Source organism: Podospora bellae-mahoneyi, chromosome 6 (genome assembly GCF_035222275.1).
Source record: "Podospora bellae-mahoneyi strain CBS 112042 chromosome 6, whole genome shotgun sequence".
NCBI classification, from domain to species: Eukaryota; Fungi; Ascomycota; class Sordariomycetes; order Sordariales; family Podosporaceae; genus Podospora; species Podospora bellae-mahoneyi.
Window position 1 is genome coordinate 1,302,883 of NC_085885.1, and position 19,305 is coordinate 1,322,187.

The 19,305-nt window shown below is 53.3% G+C and overlaps 6 protein-coding genes across 6 annotated transcripts; 5 read left to right on the top strand and 1 right to left on the bottom strand.

The window, feature by feature from the left end:
* The first annotated feature begins 546 nt into the window (after positions 1-546).
* QC761_603560 (uncharacterized protein) lies at positions 547-8,086 on the top strand. Its single transcript, XM_062880804.1, has 5 exons — positions 547-4,627; positions 4,680-4,707; positions 4,761-5,470; positions 5,526-6,325; positions 6,388-8,086. Exons 1-5 carry the CDS (start codon positions 4,319-4,321, stop codon positions 6,626-6,628), a joined length of 2,088 nt encoding a protein of 695 aa, XP_062729336.1. The 5' UTR covers positions 547-4,318; the 3' UTR covers positions 6,629-8,086.
* Positions 8,087-8,362: 276 nt separating this feature from the next.
* QC761_603550 (uncharacterized protein) lies at positions 8,363-10,724 on the bottom strand. The gene is made up of 2 exons (XM_062880803.1): positions 10,123-10,724; positions 8,363-10,053 (listed from the first exon to the last, which is right to left on the bottom strand). Exons 1-2 carry the CDS (start codon positions 10,327-10,329, stop codon positions 8,680-8,682), a joined length of 1,581 nt encoding a protein of 526 aa, XP_062729337.1. The 5' UTR covers positions 10,330-10,724; the 3' UTR covers positions 8,363-8,679.
* A 1-nt stretch (position 10,725) lies between these two features.
* On the top strand, positions 10,726-12,335 carry QC761_603540 (uncharacterized protein). The gene is made up of 5 exons (XM_062880802.1): positions 10,726-10,954; positions 11,019-11,102; positions 11,219-11,327; positions 11,379-11,877; positions 11,933-12,335. The coding sequence occupies exons 1-5, from the start codon at positions 10,849-10,851 to the stop codon at positions 12,272-12,274; spliced, it is 1,140 nt and encodes a 379-aa protein (XP_062729338.1). The 5' UTR covers positions 10,726-10,848; the 3' UTR covers positions 12,275-12,335.
* Positions 12,336-12,424: 89 nt separating this feature from the next.
* On the top strand, positions 12,425-15,119 carry CDC36 (transcriptional regulator; the record flags this gene model as incomplete). The annotated part of the gene is made up of 4 exons (XM_062880801.1): positions 12,425-12,692; positions 13,221-13,539; positions 14,069-14,854; positions 14,912-15,119. Exons 2-4 carry the CDS (start codon positions 13,361-13,363, stop codon positions 15,117-15,119), a joined length of 1,173 nt encoding a protein of 390 aa, XP_062729339.1. The 5' UTR covers positions 12,425-12,692; positions 13,221-13,360.
* A 1,161-nt stretch (positions 15,120-16,280) lies between these two features.
* QC761_603520 (uncharacterized protein) lies at positions 16,281-16,975 on the top strand (the record flags this gene model as incomplete). The annotated part of the gene is made up of 2 exons (XM_062880800.1): positions 16,281-16,586; positions 16,652-16,975. The coding sequence occupies 2 exons, from the start codon at positions 16,281-16,283 to the stop codon at positions 16,973-16,975; spliced, it is 630 nt and encodes a 209-aa protein (XP_062729340.1).
* A 360-nt stretch (positions 16,976-17,335) lies between these two features.
* On the top strand, positions 17,336-19,275 carry QC761_603515 (uncharacterized protein; the record flags this gene model as incomplete). Its single annotated transcript, XM_062880799.1, has 2 exons — positions 17,336-18,380; positions 18,437-19,275. The coding sequence occupies 2 exons, from the start codon at positions 17,336-17,338 to the stop codon at positions 19,102-19,104; spliced, it is 1,713 nt and encodes a 570-aa protein (XP_062729341.1). The 3' UTR covers positions 19,105-19,275.
* Between the last annotated feature and the right edge of the window lie 30 nt (positions 19,276-19,305).

The window sequence follows — 19,305 nt, forward strand, 5'->3', positions numbered from 1 at the left end:
AACGACAGGGCTTGGCATGGTGTTGCATGAACTTGGCTCTTCGTTGGTGTCAATATTCATTTCGATCGATATGTGGGCCGAGCATTCTTCTAGAAGGACAAAAGAACCACTATGCCGGGCCCTCCCCCAGTCGTGGTCCTACAGTATCACGGCATATCCGACACAGCAGGTCATTACTGTGTATGTTCCTTCTCAGTGAAGCCTCACCTATCTAGTGCTTGGGCTAGCGAGTGCGAACTCTTAGATCCAATAGTGAAGCAGCTAAGCTACCTAGGTGATAAAAGTGGCAGAGAAGGCCCTGACGTCAACTGTCGACATACTATCAGGTAGAACACCAGACATGTCATATCAAACACGAACAATTGCTTGCTTTTTGTGTCTTTTGGCACTTTCCGATTTCCACCTCGCTGGCACGATTCCATGATTGGGCAAGGATAAATCGGTTAAAATTGTTGACAGCAGCTTATGCACGTGGGGTTTTCTTTTACAGTGACATCCATCGTCGAAATCTGGTAGGTAGGGTGGGATGTACTTTCCAGGTTCTCTGCCAGGCTCGCTCTTGCCAGCAGCGGCCCTGTGGCACGACACCTCGACCGCCAGATCTGTTCTTTCCATGTTCGCTGCAACCTTCCCTTTCATTCTCTGGCGTCTACTCCAATTGGGGGCCGAAAACTCTTCACTTTCTTACCGTTGATTTTCAACTTTTATGTCGATTGTTCAACTGACAGTAAATCACCGTCGGATCTTTCATGCAATGCCTGACCACCTCCAGGACCCAGCCTGACCTGACCAGACCCAGACGGACCATATCCGACCAACCAACATCCTGTCTTCGTGACTACTGACGCCCTCGCAGCATCAATGGCTGCGGATGACGGCATGTGAGTTATTATCACAGAAAAACACTCTTCCTGCGGAGGACCCATGGATTGGCAAGCTGGGCAGGTATAGGTGAGTGGATGCGGTCTTATCGCCCACATCTTGCATGGATCCAGATCTCGATAATACCACTTTGGGCAGTGAACTCCTTTTCCACTTGCTTCTTGGAGCTCTCGCAGCCGTTGGCTCGTGCCCAACCCGGAAGCAAGACATGGACCTCTTCTTTATTGTCCCTCGACACACTGTCACCTCCCTCACCCGTCCTCGGTGTTGAGAGTCGGCACTGTCGTTGCCCGATTTTATCACATGTCCACGCTAGCAACCCCGATAGCTCCGTAAGGGTTCCGGATCGTGGGGTCTGCCGGTTAGACCAGCGACCTCCTGCATCGGCGCATCTTGACAGAGTCTCCTAACCCAAGAACGAATAGCTCGAGCCCACAGAAGCTACCGTTTAATCGGCTTGCTCCTTTTTCCACAACGGACGACGGTTGACACAGACCCCGGTCAAGCCCTGGGAGTGCAGGCCCGACTGTTGCGAGCGTGCATGGGATGGCCGCTTGTTGATTTCCCAGGTTGTCCATGGCTGCCACGCTCAAGGCCTCGAAAGAGCAACGGGGGCACCTTGCCGCAGGGCCGTGCGCATCGGCGCCCTTCACAGCAGCAACAGGCCACAGCTGCCTGTCTACTGCAGGTGCTAACCGTACCGAACGGCCTGCAGTTCCTAGCTCCAACGGACATGCACAGTGAGCCTTGTAGAACCATTCTTCACTGTCAGCATCGGGGCTGCTCGCACGATCGAAGCAGTCTCATCGCCCACAGCCAGCTCGGCTCCACTGACGTGCCATGGCGTTGCGGTGGATGTTGGCAAGGGGCCCAGCTTTGGCCTAGGCCTAGGTAGTACCAGCAGCATCCCTGAAGGTCGAACGGTTCCTTCGTCGTTCACCCACTCGCAGGGGGGCCACCACCCAAGAGATGCACGACCACCACCACATCAGATGAACCGCACAAGATGAGAGCGGCTTTGCTGCACTTGAACCACGCAACCGCCGAAGATCAAACCACAGAATATCCTCCAGATGTTGTGTCCTTTCCTCGCAATCTGGTGGGAGGGCTAGGATGTCCCCCGGCACTCCGTTGACCTTAATATCAGAACGTTAAGCATGTATCGACAAGTATCTTTGGACCCCTGCTTCAAGTACTTTGTACCGAACCACCCCCCTGCTGAAGAGCTAAACCGCCCCTTTCAACACCCCACTGGAGGGGCTTGGCTTTCTGTGGAGTGTGTTGTTGTTGTGGTTGTTGCGCTGCTGTTGCTGTCTTCTGCCGGGCCCTACGACACAATCCTTTTGCAGCTAGCTACGGGCTCGGTCCTCGGGTACCTTGATGACCGGTCATCGCGGAGCATACCACGATGTTGGGTGGATATGGAGAGCTGGCCTGTGGGGGATAGGGAGGGTCCTTCCATGATGGAAAGAAATACCGATACAGATATATCACCACGATCAACAAAAACTTGGCGCTGAATATTCCATTTCGCGATAACAGGCCATTATGTTGTGTATTCGAGCACCTTCCTGTGAGGTCCAGAGAAGGCTTACCAAGGATATCCAGACATGCACTATGCTTGAGGCTGGATGGATTACCGGTAACCTGTGGCCGCTACCTACCTAGGTAGTATGGATGCAGAAGCCGCGGGCTGGGTGGCAGGGTTATACCCACAACTGACACCCCCCCCTTCACCCCCGCGCACATTCTCTGGACCGGGCCGGGCTGGCTGATCCTGGACAACTGCCCCCTGGACGACTGGCTATGACCGTTGGAGATTGTCCATACCAGTAACTGATCGACTAATAAGATCGAACCCAGTAGGCGCGCTTCCGCCCATACCTTACATCTCCCCAGATCTGCCCTCATCAGTAACATTGGCCTCCTCGTCGTCGTCTTGGATCGTGATCCTGAACGGAGCCGCACTGTTTCCTTCAGCCCCTTAGCACTCCCCTCAACAGGGTCATCGTTGCATCCATCCGCTTGTGACGGCATCCTGCCCTCCAGAGTCATATTCGGCCTCTCCCGCCGCGGCTTATGTGGCTCAGGTCCTCTACCAAGAGACTCGGTCACACGTACAGCACCCTCACACGGTCTCCTGACAGCAACTCCTACTGGCTAGGACTAGTAAAAGGTCTCCGACCGGACACTCTGCACATCCGGCTCCTGCACATCAAGTCCCCCCTGTCCATCTCCTTGTTTTGAACAACAAACTTCTGCATTGGACCAGTCGAGGTGCGCTTGGCAGCAAGACAAGAATCGTGCAACTGCCTATTCACCACCCCTTGACTTGCTCTGGAGAGAGTGTCTTGAAGGGCACAGCTACCCGAAACGGATTCGTATCCTCCTACCAAGTCAGTACTCACCACGGGCTACCCGCGGCTACCCCCGCCTGAAGTTGACGCCAACAACCCTCCTCCTCTTCAGAGTCTTGGGAAGCTCAGTGGATATCCTGGCTGCGCTCTGTTGCAGGCGGTTGCTCAGTCACAGTGGGAACCCACATGCACGCCCACCCTTGAACCAAGAAATCATCACCCCCTCCAGCAGCAGATCACCTTCTGCCATCCAGCAAACACCATCAAACCCAGACACCCTGGTTTCCCGGCACCCCAAAGCTTGACTGAGCGGAGAAGGGGGTCTCACCGTCAGCCGTTCTTCCAGCATCAATCCCCACTGGTACCCGATCCCCCAGTCTGGCGAAGAGATTGCCACTCGTGTTCAGTTTGGCATCTCCTCTTCCATTGCGTGCGGACATTCAGCCCAAACTGGTGGCATCCCAGCTCTCCTCCTGCCCCCCTACTACCCCCCCTACCCTGGACTCACATCCTGCCATTCTCGTCCTTGCCTTGGCGCTTGGGCGTGCTTAACTTATCATTATATATCCCGGGAATTAGCTTCTTTGGAGAAGGTCAAGAGAGGGCTATTGACGGGGGAGAGGCTATTATTCTTGTTTGCGTGGATTCTCTGGGCACAGCACAACTATCATCTATTGGCCAGAGTTCAACTTCTTTTCTTTGGCACCCCTTCCCTCCCCCGCCGACCACCATTTCAACTCCGGTTGGATTTGATTTCCTTTCTCCTCTTCCTCGACCGCTCGGCACAGGTCTTCTCCCCACACAAACGTGCTTGACCATCGACGGCGGTCTCCCAAAGATCCATCTGTCAAGGTCATACTCGTTTACCGCCGGCCAGTTGACTACCTCGTCATCCCGCTTCGACTTCCTCCTTACCAACAAACTTGACGCACCTCAGACCGGAGCCATCGAACAGAAAGCGCATTCCAAACACAACCTGAGCCGAGTCCGCATGTGCACCACTCCCGATATCATCTGATACCACGACACATACTCGACCATTTACATTCTGTTCCCATAACGTGTCCTCAACAGTCATCATGGGTGACTATCATTATCACCACTTTCTATCCTCCATGGCGGGTGTGGGTGGACAGCCTAACCAGAGTCCACTTGAAGGCCCCCCACAGATGTCTCACCAACCTCAGGTGTTGGCCATGGGAGGCCATGGCCCTCCAATGCCTAACCCATACCAAAGCCTGGGATACTTTACGGGATTCCCTGAGCCGATCATGTTCAATGCGCCAAAGTCGCAAAGAAGCAGGCGCAAGTCAGCACCAGGCCTCGATCACATCAAACATCGACGCACAAGATCAGGCTGCTTTACATGTCGCAGCCGTCGAGTCAAGGTGGGTCTGAAGAGCAATTGGAAGTAACGTGTGGTGGTTAACATGGTTGTAGTGTGACGAAACACATCCGATCTGTGAAAGTGGGTAGCGAAAAGATGTGTCTAGCAGTAGCACGGTAGCTAACTTGCTCCAGGATGCCGAAAGGGGAAGAGAGAATGCCTCTATCCAGAACCGGCGCCGCCGAAAGGTTCTGGGGGTTCGTCCTCAAAAGAGTCTTCTTCAACTGCGCCAAGTCAACAGGCGAGCCCGACCTCTTCACGGGGCGACGACGATGACGACGACGACCGGGATTCAAAGCTGGAGCCGATCATGGATGAAGATGAGGAAGAGCCGCAGAGCGCCACATCGACGACTGCGCCAATGTTTCCTTTGAGAAGATCGAGCACCACATCCTCCTTTGGTTTACAGCGTGTCCCTACAGGGTACCGGTACGACTCGGAGACCCCGTCTTTTGATGGCAATAAGAGCTCTTCGCCCTTGTCGACGGGCACGACGACCGCACAATCGCACCGTCCAGACTGGACGTTCTTACCACACGAGCTGCAGTTTTATCTCGGTTATTTCTACGACAATATCACGCACTACCACTACGGGCTCATCAGCGACGCCGGTGACTTCTTCCGAACCACTCTGGTAGGGTTGGCGCTTCGAAATGAGGCTTTGCTGTATGCTATTGTGGCCTTTTCAGCATACCACCATGCGCTGCATAATCCCCATGGCAGGATCAACGAGTTCTTGCAGTATTACAACCACAGCGTCAAGAATCTTTTGGAGTGTCTAAAGAGGAAAGAAAAGTACAGTATCGCGACGCTTTTGACGATATTGCAGCTCGCAACAATCGAGGTATGTGAAGCTCCTCTCGACCGTGGGTGAGCCAGGATAACTAAACACCAACCAGGAATATTTGGGTGACTGGGTCAACCTCATGGGCCATCAAAAGGCCGCCCTGGAGATCTTTACGCAGCTTTTTACTCCGCAGACAATCATGCAGTCACAGACAGGCCGGGCTGCACTGACTTGGTACGGTCGCTTTGATCTCTTCGTTGCCATCATGGGTAGCTTTGAAACGACGTTGCCTCGTGAATGGTACTTGGAGGCAGCAACATACCACGATTCGTGCGCGGCCGCCGAACCGGACAGTGTCTTCTGGAAGTTCGAAGCATGCTCTGCGAAGATGCAGCTTATTTCGATGGAAATGGCTATGTTGTATGCCAGGAGGGTGAAGGAAGAGGTCACGGCAGAAGACTTCGCCGCAGAACATCAAAGATTGAGCAGATGTCTCAACGACTGGAAAAATGGATGGGATCCTGCTCTGGTGGACCCTTCCCATCTTGTTACGGACTTTTCAGGGAGCCACGCACCAGATCCGAACGACATTATCAACCCGTTCACATCGGGAGCACTGTTTCAACCACCACTGTTCCCTTCGACGGTCTTGACAGCCAGCTACCATTCCATGAGCCTCTTGCACGACAGCCAGAGTGGCATCAGACCAATAGGAGAAGCCAAAGACAAATTGAGGGAGCATGCCTACAAAATCTATCAGATCTTCGAGGCAGTTGAATTCTGGTCGCACAGCCCGCCGGGAGGGCTCATTGCGTTGCAGTCAGCTTTAGCTGTGGCAGCTCTCTATGTTCAGCGGGATCCACGCCATCAGATGTGGATCAGGAGGAAGTTTGTCTTACTGGAGGCGATGGGGTAAGCCCTTCTTTTTGGCCTCTGAGGGAATTTGACTGACGTTAACTTTGTGGCTATTACAGATACATTTTCCCTGCCACGATGCGTGTGCGACTGGCCGAGCTTTTCGCAGACGACACCTGCACCAGATGGTGGCTGCCGAACGATGAGGGCTTTCCGCCCCTGCTACAAAATATCCGCGCATATGCCGACGAACGCAATGCCATGGCGGCGACTACCCAGAGAGACACGGTACAGCAGATTCGCCATGTGTTTTCGAGGATGAACATTAGAGAGGCCGCGAGAAAGGCGGCAGAAAACTAACGGCCCGGTTATGGCGGCATGACAGCAACCTATGTTCGGCTCAATCAGGACGGTCTGACAGGCGGCTGGCAAATTGAGGGGACACTGGAGTATCAGCAACAACCTCGTCGCGACAACAATTGACGTTGCTCAAGGACGATGCGGCTCATGTCTGCCGGGCGGCCCGAATCCCTGGACAATTTCCTGGGACCCGATCATGCGGTTCTGCGACGTCGAATATCGTTGCTAATGCAGGGGAAAAATTGCTTATCACAGCTGGCACCGCATTTGCCATTCTGAAACACCCCCTCGGCGTTAGGTGATGATGGTGCCTACTCAGCTCTCCTCCTTCCTCTTTCCCTCACACACCACCAACTGACCCCCAACGACACCCTGTCATGCAATCGGAATCGGCAGGATACATTCAAATGGCATGCTGATCTTGTGACTCTCCTGGCGCCATGCGGGCGCCAATTCCTTCTAGGGAGCGGCGGCTGCTGTTGCATGATGCATCATCATCCGAACTGGTGGTGTCTTGGCTTGGGTTTGACAGTCTTGGGGGAAAGGGAGACTGGACCTGTCACGCGGGAATAGGAGTGGAGGATGTCACTACCATCGGAAGACGGGCGAGAAGCGTCAACCTCGGCGCTCTAGGACTGGATGCAAGACTTTTTTGTGTCTTCCCCTCACGACACGGCACGATCACGGGACGATGTCTTCCGAGCCCCCGAGAACAGCTGGCTCTCACCTAATTCTGGCCTACATACCACCTTTCAACTTACATTTTTTTCACTTTGACTTTTTGTATTACTGATATATATATCTTTGGGTTTTTGCACTTGGGTTGGCTGTCTTGTTATTTCTGGCTTTTGTCTTGCATTGGCCTTTTTTTTTTTCTCTTCAGATACTCCCCAGTGACTGGGGAAGGATCATACTATTTACTTTTTTGTTTATTTCAAGCACCAAATTTTTTGACATTTGTGAGCACATAATTTTTATTTTCTGAAAGTTTCATTTTTTTTTTCTATTTGAAGTGGTTGGATTATGGGGACGGAACCAGCGGCAGCGTCATAATCATCAACGAGGACTGGCAGGAAAACAACAGAGAGAGAGAGAGATGGAAGTTTAGGGAACCGACAACACAAACTCCTAATGTACATGTATGTGCGTGGGTGTGTGTACGAAAAGAAGACCTAGTGCGACAAACCAAACAGTGCGAAATGATACCCTGGGTTTTCTCTTTTTTTCTTTTTCCGGAGCGGGCGGAAGAAACTAAAAGTTGGGAGAGAGACTATACAATGTATTAGTACGACGACGATTTCGGTAACTGGTGTCTGGAGGTTTTTGGTGTGTGCATAGCATAGCATGGGTATGGATGGGCTTGAGAAAAGGGGGTTGGTGGTGTCTTTGCTTGTGTGTTGTGTGTTGTGTGTGGGAGCTGATGGGGCAGATCAGGGGAGTAGATTTGTATCTCAAGGGCGGGGGGAAGGGATAGGTGATGCTAGAATAGGAATGGAGGTGTGGGGGGTTAATAGGGGTTTGGTATATATAAAAGATCGTGAGCCTGGGAATAAAGAAATGGGTTTTTGGCGGAGAAGGGTTTTAGTGTTTAATTTTTATACTTCTTTGTAGAGTACTTGTTTCTGTTTACAAACGGATTTGGATACACAAAACTGCTTTCTTGGGCTTTCCACTATGTGCCTATTGCTGTTCATCAAAACAGCAATGCACAAAGATCAAAGACAACAAACAACCTGTTTACAGGATAATACTGTGATATATTCATCTACGCTTACAAAGGATGTTTAACCACCCCAAAAACATTCCTACAAAACAACGCTATACCTCCTTCTTTCCTCACCTAGGACTAGCATTTATAAACCTCGACTCAAGATCTATGAACTCCAGCGACGCATTATCCCCCCGGCCCCCCGCTTATAAGACCCAGAAGACCCAGAAGGCCCAGAAGAACCCCGAAGATAGGTCTTTTGGTCCAGCCTCGTCTTTGGCTTCTTCTCCTTCGTCTCTGGCTTCTCCTTCTCCTTCTTGTAGCTCCCTGCAGAGTAAGTCTCCTAATCCAGCTCCTTTACCGGCTTGTCCTCCTCTTCTTCCCTCTTCTTATCTTTACCCTCTCCTGTTGCCGCAGCAGGGGCGGTTTCCTCAATCTCAACCTCCTCCTCCGCCCCGCCACCAACGACAGTAACGTCATCAACTTCCCCATCTGTCTCCTCCTCCTCCTCTTCTTCTTCTTGAGCATCCTTAGCGCCACCCTGCCCCTCCTCGATACGCTTCCCCTTATCATCTCCCTTTTTCTCCTCCCCCTCCAATTTCTTGTCCTCCTCCGGCGGTGAAGCCAAAACCTCCTTCGCAGTAGCACTAACACCAGAATAGCTCTCCGGCTCGTCCGCAAAATTTTCTTCGAGTTTCTTCTCCTCCGCCTTTGTCGTTTTAGGAGGGGGAATAACACTCCCCGACCTAACCGGCTCCTTCAACACCTCCACAATAACCGGAATCTCCCCCTCCGGACCCCCCTCCTCCTCCTCCTCCTCCGGTCGTCCCGCCTCCACCACAGTTCCCGTCTCGCTCACCCCCGAAGATATGCTCATCACGCTCAACCTCCTTGAAAGCTCAGCATGACCCCCAGGGCTGTCATCTTCGTCCGCTTCAGGAACAGGCATGATAAAGCTCCCCGTGGACGGGCTAGACTTGATATGTCTCCGGGTATTGGTCCTACTCAACCCCGGATCCTCCCCGCTCAGCTCCGCCACCCTCGGAGGCGGTTTCGCAATCGTTATCCCGCCCTGTCTCTTCCCCCCTCCTGCTGTCTTTTCCTCTTCCTCCCCAGCAATCGGCAGCCCTTCCGCCTCGGGCGGCAGCTTGTAGTTCTCCGCCGGCAAAAGATCGTAAACATCACAGACCGTCTTGAAAAAAACATACAGCCCCGTCTCCCCCTCCACCTTCCAAAACACCTGCCTGTGCTGAAACCAACCATGGGCAAAAATCCTGTGCAGCCGTCTAAAGACATTGACCAAATTCTTCACCGCTTGGTTCTTGTCGTGACTGTCAACCACAAACCTGCTGGGGAAGATCTTGGGGTTGGTAACGACATTGGCCGCCCAGTCAAGCGTGTGGCAGCAGTAATCAATCGCGCAGCAGGACTTTGGCGCGTCGTGCACCGCGCACAGAAACTGCCATTCTGAAGCGCGCATCTCTGGGCATGTCTGGGCGGAACAAGGCGGGGTGTCGAAGAGGAACTGGACGATGAGTTTGTTGCAGTGGGCTACGAGAAAGCGGCATAGTTCGTAGAGCCAGAGGGTTTTGTCGATTCCTGGGGGCGGGGTGGCGAGGAGGAGGGCGGTGGTGCGGGTTATGGGGCTGGTGTTAGAGGAGGAGTGGTGGTAGTGGAGGGCTGAGAGGTGTTCTTGGAGTTGGAAGGCCGAGTCAAGCTGGGGATGGGGTTAGTTATTTGGGGAGGGACAGGGGAGGGGGGGGGGGGGGGAAGAAGGGAAACAAACTTCTTGGAGGGGAACAAGAGGGGGACCAGCGTGCATGTCGGCTGCTTTGGTGCCGGGGTGGATGCGCCGTTTGGAGTTTGCGTCGAGGGCGGTTTGTTCTATTGGGGGAGGATGGTGGGCGCCCATCATGGGGGATTTGGGACCTATTTGGATCTCGGCTGGAGGTGGTGGGCTGGGGAGACGAGGGGAGTTTGGGGCGAGGGACATGGTTGTTTTGTCCTCGAGGCTCGAGTGGGTGGGTGGTTTGTTGACTTTGGTCTTTGTCGGCCGCGCACGCGGATGCCTGCTTTGTAGAGATGGTTGACTGTGGTTGACAATATCGATGGTTGATGCAGAATCGACGACTCGACCAAGAGATGCTGGGGTGATGTTTGGGTAAACTCGGGCCGGGGGTTTTGTGAAGCTGGAAAATATGGACCGACGTCGTTGCCCGATATCATTCTAGAAGTTAATGCTGTCCCGGCGGCGCTTACCAGCTTCTGGGGGCCCAAGCTCCCTGAACCGGGGATCCCTGTTGTGCCCTTACGTAACGTGCCAAGCCCAGATCCAAATCTGGGATTCCAAGTTGCCTGCCCCGCCATTGATCGAAGCATTGCTCCAGGACATGTGCGCCCTTGCAGATACATCATCAGCTTGACTATCTTGACCCGTTCAAAGAGGACAGACAGAGGATACCAAAACTCAACACTTTCTCTTTATACAATTGACGAAATAACGACGGCTTAAATGAACTTTGACGACGACGACGCCCCGCCAGACCTGATTGGTGCTGATGAAACAGTAGAAGTACCAGAAGAAAAAGCGAAAAAGGTGCCAATCACAATAGTAACAGGTTTGTATTGCTATGGCTTTACTTTACTCTTGGGATATATCGCCTGTTCTTACACAAACCCTAGGATACCTTGGAGCTGGGAAAACCACACTGCTCAACTACATTCTGACTGCAAAGCATGGCAAAAAGATTGCTGTGATTATGAATGGTGAGTAGAGAAGACCAGATTCTGTGTCAAGAGTGTCTCTTGCTGACTGCTATTTTCAGAGTTTGGGAACTGTAAGTCATCTCCCCCTGAGACATTTGCTTGAGTATAACGTAACTGACACAGCTCAGCTTTGGACATTGAAAAGTCCTTGACTGTGAATAAGGATGGCGAGGCTGTGGAAGAGTGGTTAGAGGTGGGCAACGGATGCATCTGTTGCTCCGTGAAGTAAGACGGCCTTTTTCAAGTCAGTGAAACTCCGCTAACAGTTCTAAACAGAGACACAGGCGTGAACGCCATCGAGTCTCTGATGGAAAAGAAGGGAAAGTTCGACTACATCTTGCTCGAAACAACAGGGTTGGCTGATCCGGGCAATCTGGCGCCGCTATTCTGGGTTGATGACGGGCTGGCGAGCACCATTTATCTAGATGGCATCGTGACCCTCGTTGATGCCAAGAATATCCTTCGCAGCTTGGATGATCCTGCGGGCAAAGTGGAAGGTCATGAAGACTCTGATGATCATGGACCAGTCATGACCACTGCTCACGTGCAGATTTCACACGCCGATGTCATCGTCATCAACAAGTCTGACCTTGTGAGCGGAGAAGAGTTGGAAGCCGTCAGGGAGCGCATCACATCCATCAATGAGCTGGCCAAGATATTCGTCACCTCGCAAAGTGTTGTGCCTGATTTGGAGGGATTCTTGCTCGACTTGCACGCATATGACCGTGTCGATGAACTTGACCGTGCAGGACATGGGCACAGCCACCTCGATAAAGTGAGTGGGACCTATCCAATCGACTGTGGCGCAGACAAACTGACAGATCTGCTAGACCATTTCAACATTGTCAATCCCTCTCGAGGAGCTGACGACCAACCAACTGACGGCAGTAGACGCCTGGCTGCGCTCGGTGCTGTGGGAGAATGAGCTTCCTGGGAACAAGGCGGCCAATGGGCCAGCTTTTGAGATCCATCGGGTGAAGGGGCGGCTGTTTATCGAGGATGGGGCTGAAAAGATGGTCCAGGGAGTGAGAGAGATTTTCGACATCTTTGACAGCCCCGCGCCTTCATCTGGTGATGTACCCCGGAAAGGCAAGGTGGTGTTGATTGGGCGGCATCTGACAGACTTGGACTTTGAGAAGAGTCTATTGGATGCTGTTCGGACGGCGGCTTAGATAGGCACTCTGAAAGATGAATGACAAGTGAAAATAAACTCATTTGCCGGTGCCAGTTGACAGGTCTGAGTACGGAGTAATTGGTTGAATTAAAGTTTAGGAGGCGACAGGGAAGACGGTGGACGTAGCCTTGGCTTTAAATTTGGACATTGCGGTATAATTTTTGTGGAGAATGCACGGACCCGCTTGCGATCCCTTGAGCTTTCCCGTCCTCAAACCAAGCGCCCATCCTTGGTTCAGTTACAAGCGTTTGCATGATTCGCAGCGCTGTCTCGAAAACGCGACACTGGCTGGCCATCACCACCGTTTTACCCTCTTCGTCCCAAGATATTGTCTATCCAGTCTCGTCTAGGAACACATATATAACTACGAACCGAGACACCTCTGAACCCCGCGTTCCAAATGATGAACCGGCAAGGTACGATGGCCCATTCTTTGCCCTTGCTTTTGCCGTCTTGATTCCTCGTCTCACCCGGTACCCCGCTGTTTGTCCATCTCGAATGCCACACATCTGCCGCCGTCAAAGAAAACACCTGCCGAGTCACCGCCCAGTCGTCTGGCCCTCGTGGCACCTCCGAGTTATGGGATGGAACGAGGGGTAATACTGGCCTCTGCACCTACATCGAACCGAAGCAGACATACATAGACTTGGCGGCGGGGAGGGAGCCGGTGGGGGAGGGGGTTGTTGTGAGCGAGGCTCAACATGCCCTCACCTTCATCAAGTCAAAATGGCGGAGGAGGAACTGCACTGTTGAGCCCTATGCTGCTGGGCGGTTCAGCCGGCTGTGCTCCTCCAATCGCTCCCGGATCGAAGACGACGTCCGAATGTCTCAGGAGGCGGCCATGACCTCCCATTTTTCCCGCCAGGGTGTACCCATCAGCCGAGCTCGCGATAGTTTGGTTCCAACAAGGAAACAGATTTGCTGACTGATGTCGTCAATAATAGGACCATTACGACAAGTGCCCTACGGGCAACAGCCGCCTCAGCAACAGCCGGGGCGCCCAGGGCAGGCGAGGGGGCTACCTAAAGCGCAGCAAGGTGAGAATGCACTGGGAGGAGGATAGGTCTGGCAGAACGACGTTGACATGCATGACTGCGTAGCGGCGATGAACAATTCCAATTGGGCGTTTGGCAATGGCGGCGGTCTATCAATGGGGGGGAATGCGAACCTCAATATGGGAATGCGGCCGCAAGCAAGTGGAAATCTCAGTTTTGCCCAGAGCTTGATAGGCTCGCAGCAGCAGTCGGCGACGTTGGACCCATCGTAAGTTGGACTTCCGGATTTTGTTTTGTTTTGTTTTGGTTGGCGGAGGGGTGAGCGATGCTGCTGCCGGGCTGCATTGTTCAGGCTGTTTTTCATCCCATTGTTGCAACTTTCTGGTTTTCTGCGACTTTCTGGGCCATTCAACTTGCGCTCATTGCTTCTGGCCTGCAACTGCGACTTTGCGGCCGCTCTCGTTTTGGTCTGGCATTTCGCCTCCGATCTTTCACCTCAACACTCTTAACCCACCCCCTTACCCTGTCCAGGCGCAACACCACTCGACTCTCGTTTTCCCGCTGCGTAGTTCGCTATGGCACGACCGGTCGGGTCAAAGATGAGAATCGCTGCAATGCGCAAGGCAGCCAGTGCTAAAGAACAACCGCAAAAGCAACCAGAAGGAGTGCCGTACGCTTTGGTTGTAAAGGGGTACTGTCTCACAGCCTGGCGCACATACCTTGCCTCTCTGTCGCAGATTGCGACTCTCTTGGTCTCATTATTGAATCGACAGCGTACTAACGGGGGCCGTATCTAGGGAGTTTCCATCTCTGTCCAACACGGCGCCAAATCAATCAAACCCTGCATCTATGTGGGCGCAACAACCATCACGCAATATCGGCGGAGGAGCTCACCGGGGCCCCCAGACGCCCTTATCAGCGCATCCGGGCCAACAAGATGATCTATTCACATCCTCTCGACTAGCCTCGACTGCGCAATCGTCTTTTCGTTTTGGCAACCAGGGAGCCGTGAACCAAGCCCCCCAGGGAGGACAGGCTGACGAGTTCCCACCATTGAACCGATCAACGAACGGCGAAATAGGAGGGCAAGATCGGGGTCCAGGTCTGATGTCGAATATGGGGTTCGGCCAAGGGGGCGCCCCTTCTACTAGGGGTGTGTCACACGCGAACCTAGCTGGGAACGGTCTTCTCAACGCCCTATCGGCTACTTCCCGGACAGGAGAGGTTCTTTCGCCAACGTCGATACAAAGGTCCCAAGGGCCTCGAAGTCCAGTGGACGATGAAGAACCGCGCCAAAAGCCACCCGGGTTTCGCGAGGGCAGCGTGGCGTCACATACTTCAGGAAATGATGCGGTCGGCAGAAATCCGTTAGGCGCTATTGGTAACGAGGCTCCTTCGGGCAAGGCGAGAGAGGAGGACCGAGGCCAGCTCCTGGATGTTGTTGATCCTCTTGAAGGGATGTCTCCTATTGACAGGTGGGGGATCAAGGGGCATCAGACTTTGATGAACAATTTCCCCGACTACAACATCATCGGCCATGGGATCGAGCCATCGGTTCTGGGGTTGGATTTGCGTTCCAGCGAGTAGGTTGCTGTCTGACACACGTTAGGAGACCGAGACAATTGCTAACTCTGTTCAAGCCTGATTTCCACGCAGATTTACTCGCTGTTCAACGCCATGCCTCCAAGGCCGGCGGTTCAGAATTTCAAGCTGCCCGACTGCTACGAGGTCAAAAACGTACAGCCCATGGACGTGAAAATTAGTAGCTTCAACGAGGAGACCTTGATGTGGATCTTTTACAGCTGTCCGCGGGACTACAAACAGCAGTTGGCGGCGATGGAGCTGTGAGTGTCTGCTGCCCCATGTTCTCATGAGAGTGATAACTGAGACGAATACAGCATGAGCCGCAATTGGCGATGGCACAAGCGTCTGCAACTCTGGTTGACCAAGGACGAACAGCTGGTACCTCAAACCTTGAGCGTTAATACTGAGCGAGGCTACTACATTGTGTGGGACAAGGACTTATGGCGCAAAGAGCGGGTATGAAACTTTTGTCTACAAAGGATATTGACACGGCTTTGCTGACCTGATGCCGCAGAGGGAACTTACTCTGCATTACGCTGACCTCGACACGACGTCCGCGTCACCTGCTGTAGTATCTTGATAGTATGCCAGCCGGCAAAGGGAAGCATCGCAGGCTTAAATCATAGTGTATTCATTAGGTAGTTTCGGCTCTAGCGAGGGGATGTGGTTTAGCGAACGGGCTTGATTTCACCCCCTTTCTCATGGGCTTCCAAAAGCAACGGTGGGCGTGGGGGCAACGGCCACGGGAAGGTTTTAGTTGGTGAGCATCCTCTATTCGGGGCGTCACAAGCGAATAGATTTTGTGTGTGTGTATGTGTGAGCGAGCATATCTAAGTTTGTTCCCTATGTAACGTGTCCATTGATAGATTGACGCCACTTGCCAGAGTTAACGTGAGGGAGTGAGTGCGAGCTGCTTGGACCGAGCGTCAGGTGGTTTCTTGGCACGGATGATGCAAGTGATTCGAGGCCGCGACGGGGAGCGAACGTGTCCGGCATCAAGCCATTTGAACATCCACGACGCACCCGACGGCCGAGACCAACCAACCACCTGTTTCGTTGATCCACTCCCCATCGTCAACCTTGGGCTTTGAACCTCATCGTTCTATCCAACATTTTTTTACTCTTCATCTTGCGCTTGACAGCACTGCCGACCGGGACTGCCGATTCGCAAACGGATTTACCTTGCGCACATCTGTCTGTTCGCTACCTGACCAGCCAGCCAGCCACCTACGACCGAGGACAGGATTGCCCGGGTGAAGAACTCCGACTCCGATCACGCGCACGCGCACGCGGCATATATCACCGTTTTTTACCCTACCTCGCCCTCACGCATTTCTATACCAACAACGACAACAACAACCACCACCGGGGGTTCCGCGAGAGAGAGAGAAAGAGAGAGAGAGAGATAGGGAAGGGAAGTTCAAAATGGCAGACGCAACCGAGCAGCAAGTCAACGTCCCGGGGCTGTTGTTCATTCTGGTCCTGTCTGGGATCTTGATCAAGTACTTGTTTTCTTCGGGGTCAGGGAACGGGAACGGGAATGGGGATAGGAGGAGGGCGACGGGACAGCAGGACCCGGCGGCGATGGCGAGGCAGAGGGAGGCGGCGGTGCAGAGGGTTATGCAGATGTTTCCGCATTTGAGCAGGAGGGAGGTGTTGTGGGATTTGCAGAGGACGGGGGGAAACGTGGCGTTGACTGCGGAGAGGATTTTGGGGGGACGGCTGGAGAGTGTAAGTTTACTCTTTTTGTGAAGGAGGGGGTGTGGAATGGTTGCTAATGTTTATCTGTGTGACAGCCCCCAGCTACGTTCCAGCCGCCGCCACCACCCGAGGGGAGCGCTGGTCCGGCTGCTTCTGGGAACGCGAATGTTAATAGCGCTGTCAAGCCGCCTGTGCCTGCGCACCCGGATCTGATTACGAGGTATAACCTGGCGGAGAAGTTGAAGGGGTCCGAACTTGAGGAGGACAACACCAAGGCAAGTGGGAAAGGGAAGGCGTGGAGTTCGAACAAGGATGAGAGGCAGAATTTGTTGCAGAAGAGGAGGGATCAGATGATTCTGGAGGCGAGGAGGAAGATGGAGGCTAAGATTGCTGCAGAAAAGGCTGCGAAGGGGTTGTAGGAATCTGTGGTGTACATTGGCTTGTTTCTCTTTGCATAGCATTATGTGCATTGCATTCGGGGTTTGTGTTTGGGGCCCCTACATAGAATGGTATATTTATTCTTCATCAGCGCGAAGGCTAGCAGGAAGGTTGTGTTGATTTTTGGTTAAATACAATTGCGGTCACGGTGGGCTAGACATAAATAACGCAGATCCAGGAACGTGTGTGAAGGGATTAGGTATGTAGTCGATTCTTTGAGGCATGACACTTGGGCGAGATGGTTGCTTCTCTCTGTTTATCAAAGAGCAGGTGGGTCTGGAACAGGAGATGGACCCACGTGCCGGAGCGATTAGATAGTAGCAACACACGGCCACATTCACATGCTTTCTGCGAGCTTGCATCGACCGCCGCTGGCACCTTTGAGACCCGACACCAAACAGCCCCCCCTTTTTGTGAGGCAAAATGCGGCTTTTGGACGATTTAGCCTCGCCCGAATCACAACCCAGGTGGTTGCCGAGTCACCCTCTCATACAGGGCTGAGATCGTATGAAAAGGAAGGGTTTCACATGCGACACCTCCCGTACTTGGATTCCTTCCCTCAAAAATTCTTGAAGTCTCGTTGCTTTTCTTGCTTGTTTTATTTTCTTGCTCTCTTCTTTTATCCTTCTCTTGACAAAGGAATTGATAGGCGTCCGACTAAAGAAGTCAGATTCTCGGGACTCGTTCGCTTTCAACGGTCACCAGCGCAGATCTCTTCGAGGACGCCCCTGGTTTATCCCTTTCTAGCCTGGGACGCCTCCGAACGAACGGACAAGATGTGGACCACGTTCAGCAGCCGTGACGAGCCCGCCACGCCGCTGCCGCTGCCGGCGCGGCCCCCTACTTCCTCGTCGTCGTCTTGCTCTCCTGCTCATCCCTACCCGCCGCTTTCTCCCAACTGTGAACATCCCCAGCCAATGTATCGTGTTTACCCCCACGATAATAACCGCCACCACCAGCAGCACCATGTCGAGAGCGAGTACTGCCACGCCAGGCGAGGCGGCTCGCCTACTTCTGCGTCAACAACTGCCGCTCCTTGGGATAACCAAATGGTTGATCTGCCCTACGTTGATTACGCCCAGGTGGAGATTCAGTCACAGTCTATCAAGGTGATTCGGTCTCCGTTGTCACTGGTGAAGTCGGTCGCGTCGAGGTTGCCGACTAGCCCTTATATGCTCGCCAGAGCGGTGTCTACCTACGCTACCAGGTCGAGGAGCTCTTCCCCGCCGGCTTCGACTGAGCCGCCTGTTGCTCCGCCGTTGCCGAACCGGCCTCGGATAGAAGAGGGGTATTCTCCAGGGGTTTCGAGACGGGGGCAGACACGGAGTATGGAGGCTAGGGCTAGGGAGAGTGAGAGCGGGGTGAATTGGGATTATGGGTCGCAGGGTGAGTCAATTCTTGTATTGGGAGAGGAGAGAGTGGATTGCTGACGTGGCGGATAGGCATTGGAATGCTCTCTCTCGCCAGGCAAGGAGGCAATGCGCCTGATTTGGAGAGGATGAATTACATTAACAGTTTGACCTATCTGATGAGAGGGTTGCCGGCAGATCTCACACCTGCGGAGGCTTCGACTATACGGCAGAGCACACCCGCCTCGGTGGTTGGCCCGCAACTAAACGACTATTCTGGCCCACACCATGACAGATCGATGCCACCTTTACAGAGGAGTATCGTCCACTACATTGCTTTCATCGTGCTGAACTGGCTGTATGCCTTCTGGCAGGTGTTTGCACCATTCCTGGGACAGGGAATCTCTGGCCTGCTCCAGTTCGAGAGGGATAATCAGCTTATTAATAAAATGGCGATGAGCACGTTCAAGGGCGCGAAGAATGCGTATGTCTGGTTTTCTGCGGCTTACGTGGGCCAGCTCATAGCGGCGCTCATGGCGTGGGTTTTCCAGGGCGTTCACGGGGCTTTGACTGAGTTCCGGGCGCAGTCTGATGCTATGAAGGCACAGGGAGGTGGTTTTTCGAACCAGCAGCAACCGTCGATGTCGTCGGAGGAGTGGGAAAGACGAAGGATGTATGAACAGCAGCGGGCGCCACATCAGGGATGGCCATCACAGAATTATTCGATGGATTGTGCGCAGCTTGCGAGGCACGGGCTCTGATGTGACTTGATGGGATTTGGTAGAGTTGGGGGGGCGTGTGGGATAGAGGGCAGGAAGACGGGATGGTGTGGAAAAGGTACATATACAGATACATGGGCGGGGTTTTAGACAGGAGTTCGCGGAAACGGGGGGTATTCTACGGTTATGCTATTTTTATGTCGATAAATAAACAACCAAGATTGAACATCTACTCGTGGCTCA